Here is a 13,392-nt window from a genome sequence, read left to right on the forward strand (position 1 = left end):
AAGGATTATATAGTAGTCAGTACTCGAAAAACTTACAGCCAAAATGAGAATAAAAGGATTTACTATTCACATATAAATTAATCCAAATCACAAAACTTTGATTTGGTTGTTAGTCTCATTACCATCAATTTCACATTTAAGCATTTGACACTTAATACAGTTCAATCGTTTCTTTGTTTTGAAACATGAATGGACGAAAAACAGAGTTGTGGAGGAGCCTTTAAAAGTCAAAACCATTTAAAACATAAAAGCTGAAAGTCCCAACCAAAGAGAAAAAACCATTGTATTTTAGGCTTTTAACTAGTGCATACAAAAAACTCCTTAAAAGAAATTACAAAGACTTGATCAGATGTGAGTATGGTGTCTGAAAACATCAGCCACCAAGTAGTTGATTTCTTATCTTATCATGAACAACTAAAAGACCTTTAATGATCCTCAGCTGCCTCAATCCCTGCATGTCTCTAAAGTATCCACCCATACCCTCTTCACCCCATTCACAACTTGATGCCTTCCAATAACTTCCTGTGGCTCTTGAGAAATTTTTGCTAAAGCGACTCTCACAACTGTTTGCTTGATCACCATTTCCCAATTCAACTATAATCATGCGTCAACAATTAAAATTCCAACATCTAATATTACCAGTTATTATCAAAGTTTGTTCTATTGTATTTGTCTTTACAAGATAAATTGGTGCTCAAATTATGCAGGTCTTCTATTTGCAAAGCCATTGAAGCTAAGCCTCAGGAGATTCCATTAGTTCTCAGTCAATACATTACTTCTTTGATTTGCTCTACGATGGCCGGTCCCAAGCCAGTCATGCTGGTCCCAAGCCCGGATAAAGGAGGAGGGTTGTGCTAGGTAGGTAGCCAGCAAAAAACTTTTCCACATCTTTTGATGAATCTTGAACCTACTAAAGCAGAATGGTGGAAAAAGATTCATGTAGCCGACCCCAAATAGTTGGGATAAAGCTTAGATGATGATGATGAACATGACATTACTTCTTTGATATCTTTTTGTTATTTGAATTTGAATAACCAAATCTGTCAAACAAGTGTTGCAAAAGAAAAGCATTAGGAAAATAAAGTCGTTGTTAACTTTTAAAAAAATTCATACAAAATTGCAAACCGTACTCACAATCTAAGTTTTTTTTTTTTGGGTAAGTCAGTGGGGGAGAAGGCCCCCTACCCGCTTTATATTAAAAGAAGAGCAAAGAAAAACAATTAAGATATAACCCTTTGGTAGGGCCATTGCGCCAGATAATGTAATAAAAAAGAGGAAAGAAAATTTGGGGGTCTATGGCGCCACGCAGTACCACCGGGGCCAGCAGCTGCCCTTTTAGCTATGGCATTAGCAACCTTGTAGCCTCACGAAAGACGTGTAATGGACCATTGATGAGAATACAGTCTGGTGCAACAATTGTCTACAATCGTCTTTAGCCTCTATGGAGCATTGCATCGATTATGTATGACATGCACAAGCAAGACCGAGTCACTTTCAATCTGAATTGGAAAGCAATTACTTTGAATAACTAATTGAACTCCTTCCTCAAATGCCAAGAATTCCGCATGGTTATTAGGAGCAAAACCAAAATGCTTTGTGAAAGCAGCAATAAAGCCGCTGACACTGTTCCTGATAACTCCACCACCACCTGCTAAACCTGGATTTCTCAAGGAGGCACCATCAATATTAAGTTTGTAATTATGAGTCTCAAGAAAAGACCACGATACCGAAGTAAAGGACTCAGCCCTCTGTTGCTGCCAAGTTATCCGAAGGTTACCAATGATGGCCTTCTTTGATAAATGAAAAGACCACTTCTTAACTTTTGCTATTGCCTGAACATGTGAGGTAATCTTTTTCACAATAAACTCTCTCCTGGTGGGTTTTGACTCAAAAACTCTTCTGTTGCGCTCTTCCTATAGAAACCAAATAGCAATAAAAAAGATGGAAGACCAAATATTACGAAGTTCATGTGATTTAAGCCTGAAAAGTAATCGCCACCTAAGTAAATCAGGGATACAGGTATCGAGGACAAATCTTTTTCCACATCTTCAAGCGAGTGATCTCCATACACCCTGCGTAAAGGCACATTGGAACAAAAGATAAAAAAGATTGTCATAATGGTTACTACAAAAGGGACATAAAGAGTCCAGTTGCATGCCTCGCTGTTGTAATAAGAATGAAGTGGGCAAATGATTATGCAAGGCCAGCTATGAGAACCATTTCGCCCTTGTGTGGCATTTGAAGGACCAAAGTGCACGAAAAATAGGTTGTGATGAAACTTGATGCCTAATAAAATCCCATGCCCTTTTAATAGAGAATGATCCATCAGCAGAATGAATCCAAACTAGTGAATCCTTCTTGGGCTGTAGAGGGAGAGTATAATTCTCAACCTCTCTCCATATATTCCTCAAAAATTAGATGTGGGATGTGGCATATCCCAAGCTTGAGGTACTCCTCTGATAAAGTCTGAAGCCCTCCTCCCTACAACAGCCCCCAAATATTCCTGAATGTTATCATCGTGGAAATTTGAAAGTGGCTGACCTGCTAACCATGGGTCCATCCAAAAATCCACCATTTGACCATTACCAATATTCCACTGTACATTGCCTCTTAAATGAAACAACCCAAGTAAAGTCCCCTTCCATGCATGAGAACATCTTCTGCCTTCAGCCTCCCAAATAGAGGAATTTCTAAAATATTGATGTTTGACGAATCGTGCCAACAACGAGGATGGATTTTCCAAAATTCGCCATGCTAACTTCATCATTCCTGCGATATTGAAATTCGTAATATCCCTTACCCCAAGAGCTCCTTCAGTCATAGGGAGGCACACTGTTTTTCATTTTATATGATGAACAACTTTTTTTCTGCTTCACCGGCCCACAAGAAGTTTCTCTGTAGTCTCTCTATCATATTACATGTTTTCTTTGGGAGAATGAAGGATAACAACCAGAAAACCGATGTAGCCCCCAGTACAGATTTAAGCAACTGAAGTCGACCAGCATATGAGAGGCATAAAGGCTACCAAGACCCAATCTTACCAAATACCTTACCCACCAGGCTATGACAATAACTGTGCCTCAGATGTCCACGAATAATGGTAGGCCCAAATAGCAGACACGAAGAAACCCTTCAACAAACTTTTAACTCCCTAAGAATTCTCCCCTGTCCTCCCCATAGTGCACCAAAGAAAAAGACCTTGCGTTTAGATGAGTTTAGAATCTGACCAGTACTCCTCTCAAACTTATGAATAAGTTCACGCATTGCTATCGCAATAGAGATAGATGCCTCACAGAAAATAAGCACATCATCAACATAAAAAAGATGAGAGACCCCATAGTCACACCCTGAAGGAAACGCCCTGGGAGCCATGCCTTGCAACATAGCACAGTCCAGCTGTCTATTAAAAAAATCCATGACCAGCAAAAACAGATAAGGAGATAGATGATCCCCTTGCCTCAAACCTCTCTTACCTTTAAAAAAACCTTTGGGTGTGCCATTCCTCAGAATAGAGAAAGAAGTAGTGAAAATACACAAGTGAACCCAAGAAACAAATAACTCAGGAAAACCCAAAGCATGCATCGTACCCACTATAAAATCTCAAGACACTTTGTCTTATGCATTGCTCAAATTGATTTGCAGACACATTTTAGACTGATATGAGTTCCTATGGCAAAGAGACATAAGTTCGTTTGCCATGAGAATATTATCAGTAATAAGCCTACCTTTCAAAAATGCAGCCTGCCTAGGGTCGATAAAATCAGCAAGAACAACTCGTAGGCGATTAGAAATTATTTTGCTGATGATTTTGTATAAGACGTTACACAACCGTATAGGTCGACAGTCTTTCATCACCCTAGGAGCATCCACTTTAGGAATCAAACAAATAAAGGTGGAATTGATTTGCTTGAGCAGCTTACCCTTAGTGAAGAAATCTTTAAGAGCCAAAAAAATATCCTTTTTAATGACTTCTCATCCAAACTTGTAGAGTTCCACTGAGAACCCATCTGGTCTTGAAGCACTTTCATTTTTCACATCCCAAATGCATGCTTTAATCTCCTCCATAGTTATTGCGTCCACTAGTTTGTCCTTCTGAGAAGAATTGAGATGAAATGGTGGCAAGACTTGATCAACCATGTGAAGGTCAATATTGCTCTCCTGAGCCATTAAGTCTTTGAAGTAGCCAATCATGTGATTTTCAATATCAGCATGTAGATAAGAGATTCCCATTTTGATCTTTCAAAGAGATAATTCTATCAGTCGTCTTTAAAAGAGAGGCACAATCTGTCATTACTTGAGCAAAATCGCCTGAGTTTGGTGGTAGAGAATATGCTCCTCCCCACTGATTCTGAGGGATCCAATAACGTATTAAATCCCCTAGTGCTAGCCAGGGAAGAGCAATAGTTGCTCCTAAGGTCCTCATATGGTCCCATAGCAAGGCCCTTTGGGACACATAATTAGAGGCATACACTCCTGAAATCATTGAAATGTTTCCATTACAAATACGGGTAGCCTCCACAGTAATCGTTTGATCGTTTACATCAATTAGTTTGATTGAGTAAATTAGAAGATTCCATAGAACTAAAATTTTGGATCTACCCTCAATTTCACTAGCAATAAAGTTATTATAGAATCTCATCTTTTTTGACCAACTACGGCCCAGCTCCATAGGAAGTTTAGTTTCCAATAAGAAAATAAGACCAAGATTATGTTGTCCTTTTAAAACCCCAATATCCGATATTCTGCCCCCGCCCTAAAGGCCCCTAATATTCCAAGCAGCAATAGACATAAATAAAATCAAAGGTTTGGGTGTTTGGTAAGTGAAACCTTACCTTCAGGAACTGTAGGAGCACGCTGGGCCTTATGGGGTAACCCCATCTTGTCACCAATAGAAGCTGGAGTTAATCCTTTGGTATCACCTATAGCTAATGAAGAATGGCCCCTCTTGTCACTAGAAGTTACCAAAGAGGCTTTTAACTGCGACCTAGTTTGAGCTCGAGGAAGCTGCACACTATTCGTATGATCCTGCACTAGTTTACTAGAACCATCCACCTTATCGGCTATTTGCTTAGGATTGTGATCACCAACAATATTTCCCATGCCATCCTCTAGCGTGTCTCCCTGTGGCCCAATCACACTGTTACCATGACCAAGGGTTTTCAGATCCTCAATAAGCAAGTGATCCAAACAGTCCTCAACATCATACTCCTTCCCATCTTTCTCTATGATGGCAGTGACATTAACCTGCTGGAGATAGTGCTCACATATCTTCTTAGACTGGGTAACATGCTTATCATCAGCATGGTTGTCCAGAGACAATAGCGAGGAGTCGCCATCCTCAACAGGTGCCGTCCCAATCACTTGTGACAGAACCTCGACCTCTCCAGACACACCAATATTATCAACATGAGTCATAACTGTCATCTCAAACTCTTGTTGCATATCAGAATCACCCATCGAAATACAAGTGTCGATTGTATTTTGCTCAGAAGAGCTAACTGCCTGCTCAATAGGAGAACCCTCGTTATCCTCATGGACATTGGCTAGGATTGCAAAAGCATTAGATATGATATCCTTTGGATACACTCTGTTGTTAGCTTAAGAAACAACAACAATATTCTTCTCTGACAAATTCGGAAGGGTTTGAACAACATCAGTGCTTTCCTTCCCCATCCTTTTGTAAACTAACTGCTGTCTCTCTTTAACTACCTTCCAACCTTCTTCCCCTGAGGGTAGCTTAACAGTAGTATCACCATTGGGAACTATTGTTGCGCTAACCTTGATGGAAACCTTTGCACTTAAGCCTGCTCGACATAATTCGGGCTTGCGGTCCATCCTCCGACACTTGGAACAGATCGTGGATATGAACTCATAGACTATCTCTTGCCTATAATCCTTTCCAAAAAAATCCAGCCAAACTTTAGTCGAACAAATGGTATCTAGATCCAATGCAACACACACACCCTTGGCTCAGCCCTTGATCTTAATTTTGTCGGTTTATCCATGAAGATGGGTTTTCCAACACTGGAGACAATACATAAAAGAATTTCTGGTTCCCAATACACCAATGGTAACCTTGGCAATTTGATCCAGACTGGCACAATATGGCATGTATCCCTAGAGGGTTGAACTGAAGGATCCCATTCTTGAAGCACCGAACATTTTTTGTTGATAAACCAAGGTCCCCCCGTACGGGCAACCTCCATCTCCTTACTAGAATGGAAACGAAAAATCAAGAAGCCCCCATCAGCGAAGAATACTTCAACATCCCGCTCAAGCCTCCACATCTTCTCAACATCTCTTTCATATAATTCCAATCAAGTCGGCGGTCCAAGAAGTATCCCAATAGACAGTTTTCCCACTGGCTCCAATAAAAGTCCATCACCTTCTTATCAATTTTGACAAATTTCTTACCATTAATAATTTCAGTAGGTGAAGTATCCATCTCCTCAAAGTAAAACACTCCATTTTGGACACCTTTGGCCCCAAATAACAGGTCTGAGGACCATTCGGAGCCCCAACAACTGTTAGGTAAACAATCAATCTTGTTCTTAGGAGCCAAGGATGGAAACTCCTCCCGTACGACACCTTCATCATGAGGACGCGAGGTAGATCCTAAGACCTTACTACCCAAAAAGTTTTCCAAAGGAGGAGTAACAGCCACCTCCTTGCCACTCTCAGAAACACCCTTCAAAGGAGGAGAGGCCTCCCTTACAGGACTCCTGATGACCCCATCAAGATCAACAGCATTAGATCTAGGGCCACGACCCAAACAAGGACTTTCAAGGCCAGAATCTTGAACAACATCATTGCAAGGGGTAGAACTACGAGCATTGAAAAATTCCTCAGAGTGGGCAGCTTCACCTGCCCGAGGATCAGGAGGTTTCTCCTCCATCTCCTCGGTGCAGATCTGCTCCTCAAAGTGCTCCTCGCAGATATGCTCGCCAAAGTCCTCACAGATCTGAGAGAACAATGGCTTGGTTCTCAATGTGCTCCTCACAGATTTGCTCCTCTCAGATCTTCTCGTCGCAGATCAATGTGCCTCACAGATCTCGCAAATCTCACTCGCAGATCTCTGCTTCAAGGTCTTCGCTGCTTCAAGGTCTCTGCATCAAGGTCTCGGAGAGGCTCGCAGATCTCATGCAGAACCTTCTAGCTCTCACAAGGTCTCGCAGATCTCACACAGAACCTCCTACCTTTCGCTGGTCTTCCTCGATGATGTTTTCGCATATCTCACGCTGAGTGGGCAGGGTCTCGTAGAGGCTCAAAGGTCTCGCAGAACCTCCTACCTATCGCTGGTCTTCCTCTATGATGTTTTCGCAGATCTCACGCTGAGTGGGCAGTGTCTCGCAGAGGCTCCAAGGTCTCGCCTCTCAATCGCAGATCTACTCCTCCACCTCGCAGATCAATGTCCCTCATAAAACTCGCAAATCTCACTCGCTTCAAGGTCTCGGAGAGGCTCGCAGATCTCATGCAGAACCTCCTACCTCTCACAAGGTCTCGGAGAGGCTCGCAGATCTCACGCAGAGCCTCCTACCTCTCACAAGGTCTCGCAGATCTCATGCAGAACCTCCTACCTCTTCCTGGTTTTCCTCGATGATGTTTTCGCAGATCTCACGCTGAGTGGGCAGGGTCTTGCAGAGGCTCCAAGGTCTCTAAGTTCCATGAGCCTTTTGTCACATTATGACCTATGTACTCAAGATGAATTAGATGTGTAGAACAACAATTGCACACATAAAATAAGCAAATCTTCCTAGCACACATATCCACAATTTAGTAGCAAGCATATAATATTACAAGAAATGCTCTAAGTCCAGGTCTTCATCCAAACTAATATAAGAAGAAGAATCCAAGCATGTCAATTTAATTATGATGATGTGCATATTTCAACATATAACATTCATCCATGATCTAATGGAAACAATAGATATATTCTTCTAAATTACCATTCATGATTCATTAACAGGTAGTGTTCAAGCATAAAAGTTGGAATCCATAGATTTATGAGAAAACTTATAGACACGAATTTCAACACAAAACAAGCTTTCCAAGTACAAGCATGTCACATAAAACATAATTTCAGCACATATACGATGTTTGCATGTAAAACCTGGAACAATATGGTTCTCATGCCGTGGTAAAAGATTATTCCTAAAGACTCGTGTCTTGTATTACCAAATAGACATGAAAAAAAATGGAAGGTGTAAGCCCTTGAGAACAAAAACAAATCTTTCTATCACTATTTTACTTGTTTCATATCTTGTAAATTTCAGGGCACAAACCCTAAACTAAAGAACAAGACGGTCACATCACGTAAACCACAGGGTTCAGAAGCCCAGCCTCTTTCTGAAGAACTAGGGCACATAGCCACTCTAACAAGAACAGTAAGTAGGTTAGGCGTGGCCTGCATGTGACCTGTTGTCCTAAAGAATTTAGCCTATTTGGTATGGTGTGGAAAGAGAGAGAGAGAGAGAGAGAGAGAGAGAGAGAGAGAGAGAGAGAGAGAGAGAGAGAGAGAGAGAGAGCTAGCAAGTGAAATTTCAAATTCGCTATCTGAAACCTAGTCATTAAGCCTGATCTTGAGCTTGTTAGAGGATCCCACCTCAGTCTAATGCATTAAAGTTTGGAGGAGAGTCTTCTCTTGTAAAATAAGAAGCTACATAGTTGCATGGTGGTGGGACCTTCATAGAATTGTCCCAACTAAGACAACTTAAAAAAGTTACAATAAACATTTCTCCAACACTACTGAAGAGAATATCTAGAAACATGTTGAAGACATGGACATTTGTCCAAAACTATTTATTTCATAGACAAACCAATTAGATGTAAGAAGAATCACAATATTTACATGGAAGTGTCACACATCTTTACATCAGATGTTACATATACAGTCCACTTTGCATCACAAACAACTTACAGGGTGTTTGATCTCATATCGAAGAACTGCGTTTTGAATGGCTTCCAGGTCTTTCTCATTCTCAAACTTTGCAGAATGCACTCCAACAATCGTAAACTGCCATTACAAAACAAAAGGGGAAATGAAAAGGAACTAATCTGCAAATAAACATCAGTAGTTCAACAAAACTAACTATCGTTAAGTTTTGAGAATATAACTTAACATTCTCTTAAGAGCTTATCCAATCTCTTTTATGAAAATGGAGACAACACCCAAACTAGTGAAGCATAAATACTATTATATGTGTGCTTTCCAAACAGTTATTTAATATTGAGACGCAACCTGCATAAGATTTCCTAACCACAACATGCAAAGATATCCTAAACAAGTGCAACAGAAGGTGGCATTACACTAAGCACGATAACCACAGACCTCATGTCTTCTACATAACTGGTTTGAGTAACTCTACAAGTGTAAAAGAAATTTCCATGGAAATAATCATCAAATAAATTTCCTTGAGCATCTACTCCAAACTAAATCAACAACCGAGTTATTTGATGTGGAGTTATTTGGATGCCAGAGTCTCTATAGAATAAGATCAAATAACATTTCCAATATCACATCCAATGCATGATTCTAAAACAACATACCATATATTCCACTAATTAATAGAAAAGACAAAACTTAACGCACTTGCAATGCAAAAGTAACTTTATTTATTCTCATGTCTCTTCTCACTCATGCAAAACTTGGTACCATTGGTATTCATCCTATTCTGTGGAACAAAGACGAAGTTTACATTACGGGCTATCTTTTGTTGGATTTATGTGGCCATTCAAGGCCGTAACACCATTTCTCTTTATGATATTTGAACTCCACTGGGGGTATGGATCCAAATAAGATCCTTGTAACTTATTGGATCTTCGTGGTCTTGGACCCGAGGAATTGTGTCTATAAAGTCATAAAACCCCAGACCATGGGGCATGAGCATATGGCATGGTTGTTGCCGTGGGAGTTGGGGGTAATCCCTCAATCAGAGAAAATGTGTGGCTCTATGGTCGTTATATAGCCAGGGCATGTGGGGACGTTCTATAGACTTACTAGGGAATTTTTGTGGACTTTTTGTGGACTATAGGCTTCATACAGACCACCCTATCTGGGAAGGCTTGTTTGATTGGACAAGGGCCAAATCCTTGATCCATCGCACAACATATTCATGTGACACTCGCATTTAGGAAGCTGCCCCTTCTAAGTGATCTGCCTGAAAGGCAACTTGCACATGTACTTGAGAGAGGAACCCCACATCTAAGATGCCTGAGTACTTTGTCCTAGGGGGTGCACCTACAATTTACTTCAATCCCGGAATCCAACCATCTATTAGTTGACTTTGATGGACCAATCATGAGCCCCTGTTTAAGACCATGGTTCATGAGTTCCATTGGGCTAATTTAAGAAAGTGAGACCTATTCTGGGGTAAGCCGATTGGAGTGCCCAACATATTTAAGTTTCATTTCCAAATATTACCTAATTACCCTCCAAATATATTTTGGAAAGTCCAAACCACTTCAAAATGCTAAAACAAACTTAAAAATGATTTTTGGTTATTTTTGGGAAATTTATATAATTTTTATGGAGAATAAAATGAACTAGAAAAATTGTTTAAAAAAGTTCCAATTAATGAGAGACGGGGTGGCTAGACATGAGGCCCAAATGGCCAATGCACCACAAGTGTCCCAAAGGAGGACCATATGTGCTCCCCACTATTCAATACGTGGATGACATCGTCATGATATAATCAAGGAGGCATTGGTGTATCTTCTAGAAGGGGTATAGGGTTTGGATTGAAACCCAAGGGCTACTGGGAAACTAAAAGACCTACATGTGTGACAATAGTGACAAACTCATTAACACATGTTCACCCCATGTGCAAGAGAGAGAAAGAATCTCAACTTCTCTCTCTCTCATTTCTAGTGACTAGTGGGATGAGAGAAAGAAAAACCTAGGGGGTATGGGCCTCACAATTTGAACTCTCTCTAGATTAATGAAAAAATTAAGAGGGGCAAATTGGACTTTGTGAAATATTTAAATTTTGATTTTGAAAATTAAAATTGAATTTGAAAACGAAAATTGAATTTGAAAACTGAAAATCAAGAATGGAGGGAAGTTTAGAATTTAAATTTGAATTTAGAGATAATGAGGTTAGATCTCATCCCTAGATCTATGACAACTAATCTAGAGAAGATGGCTGAGATCAAAGCCTCTTTCACGAAGATCAATGGTCCAAATTAATCCTAAACATCCTAACACTCACGCACCAAACCTATAAATAGGGGTGCTCTCATCCTAACACTCACGCACCAAGCCTAGCCATGCCCCATTGCTATGAGCACCAAACCAAACCCAGTTATCTAACCCTGGTCCTTTGCCCATGATTCCTATGGCTCAACCATGGCTCTATGTTTCACCAATGGTGCTCAAATTCAACTTCTATCCCACTGGTTATGACTGAGTTTCATCCATTTACAACAAGGTAATTCATCTCTCTGTAAGCCATAAATTCAATTTTATGAGCCATCACCATGCCCAATTGCATGCTGATGCATGGTGCTTCATATGAGCCCATTTAGGCCCAATGTTTCCCCCACACCACCTACTTTTTTTCCAAAGCTTCTTTAAAGATCATGAAATGAGCCCCAATTTAAGTGTGATATATTGCATAATAGTTTCCTTTAAATTGCTTCCAAAATTGGACGATTTTAAGGACCTGATCAGTTGCGCTATCGATAAGGAGATCCAGCATGGGGGTGTAGTTTAAGTCTTGAGGAGGTGATCCTGAGCATTTCTTATGAGAATTGGCTTTCCCACGGTTGCTGTCGTTGCTGCGCCCATTCGTTGAGTCATTGTAAAGTGGAAGGTTGTATTTGAGTCATAAAAGTTGTAACTATAAAGTGTTTGATGTAATACTCAATGAAAATTGTTTCTGAATTTTCCTGAAGTCCATTGTATTGTACCACTACAACCTTCACTAGTTCAAATGAATGGAAATGTTTATGGGGCTACATTTTGGTGTTTTTTATCTTCATTGTGAGTTGTAAACCATTTAAAATATTTATGGGCTACATTGCAGTGTTTTTACCTTCATTTTGATTTGTAAATCAGGTTGGAAAGTGAATATATCAGTCCCTTATTGATGTAATTCTGATTCAAATGTATATGTGAAAAGGCGTAAAGAGTCACTAGTGTTGAAATTTTAAAGCGTATTGTAACAAGGGAGTGATCTCTATTTCTAACATCTTCTACACTTGTAAGAAGAAAGGAATCGATAGGAACACCCTCGTAGTCATGTCAATCAATTATGTTCCTCCAGGATACTGCTGGTGGCAGTGAAAGAGCTACATAAGAGTAACATGGAAGGCCTATAAGCAAGATTGATGAGAGCAAATAATATAACTTCTCTCTAAATTATCACAAAAGCTGAAAAAAATGTTCACATGACATGAATACAGAAGGTTGTACAAGAGTTGGAAATCGGAAATATGGAATTTTAAACACTAAAAAGGGTAATATTGCAGAAGCTTACTCAGTAGTCAAACAGATTGACGCAAAAGTGAATAACTGCAATAGCATCAAGACTTTTGATAGAAGAAAAATAAACTCTGGTGAGGTGATCAATCATTCAAAGAGATCTCCTGGAACTCATTGCATAGATGTAAATTTTTGAAAAAAATATGGCGGTATTTGGATGTCTTCAGCCTAATGGTCATAGAGTTAATGGCGATAGAGTTATACAGTTGTCTCATCTTTGTCAGAATGCAAAGGAGGAGGATTCTGTTGGGGGTGTTTGATTCGTTGTCATCATCAAAAAGCACTGTATTTCAAAAAGGATGGAGGACTTTCCACTAGCTGATTTTGTCAAAAGCAATGTACAGAGAAAGCGACAAATAGTCGTGGGAAGGGTCCTTTAGAGTAAATTAGATCCTTCTGGCCCCATTTGCATCTAGCATGACAACACATTCTTGCTTGCCCAAGATAGAAGCAGAGCATGATCTCTTGTCTCTCATGATCTCCTGTCTCTCATTCAAAGAGGCCAATCCCATCAAAGAGTGGGGGCATTGTGACATAGCATGGACATTGCGACAAAAATATGCTCCTAAGGCTATTTCTTGAGCAATCGAAAAATATTTGGTTCTGCGATAACTCTTATATATTTGTTCTTTTAACTTTTGTGGCCCAATCTCAGATTGTATATGTATGGCCATTTATTTCAAAGTAGCACATAGAGACGCATGTGTTGGTGATGGAAGTGATCTATGTTTATTAAGATTGAGAGAGAAGAGAGAGAGTAATATTGAAGCACAAGATAAATAAAGGGGACAGAAAAACAACCCCTCCTCCCCCACAAAAAAAAATAAAATAAAAATATCTAAACTTATAGTCCCATATATACCATTGGGTCCATAACTAGCCCGTGGACCCCTTTAAATTTAAAAAAACAA

General features: G+C 39.8%; 1 protein-coding gene across 11 annotated transcripts in view; it reads right to left on the reverse strand.

The window, feature by feature from the left end:
• The window catches only part of LOC18431436 (haloacid dehalogenase-like hydrolase family protein), a 119,526-nt gene that overhangs the window by 27,205 nt on the left and 78,929 nt on the right, over positions 1-13,392 (reverse strand). For 9 of the 11 annotated variants that reach the window (XR_016049648.1, XR_016049647.1, XR_016049646.1 and 6 more), the window contains one exon: positions 8,918-9,013. Coding sequence is in view for 6 of the 11 variants with exons in the window: in XM_088858618.1 (XP_088714744.1) it covers positions 8,918-9,013 (96 nt within the window). In the remaining 5 variants the exon portion in view is untranslated. Of the gene's footprint in view, positions 1-1,980; positions 2,073-4,832; positions 4,970-8,917; positions 9,014-13,392 lie in introns of those variants that run through there. The other 2 variants (XM_088858623.1, XM_088858622.1) reach the window with 2 other exon arrangements.

The sequence above is a fragment of the Amborella trichopoda genome, chromosome 2, assembly GCF_054954075.1.
Source record: "Amborella trichopoda isolate Santa Cruz 75 chromosome 2, AtrichopodaSantaCruz75HAP2 v2.0, whole genome shotgun sequence".
Classification (NCBI taxonomy): Eukaryota; Viridiplantae; Streptophyta; class Magnoliopsida; order Amborellales; family Amborellaceae; genus Amborella; species Amborella trichopoda.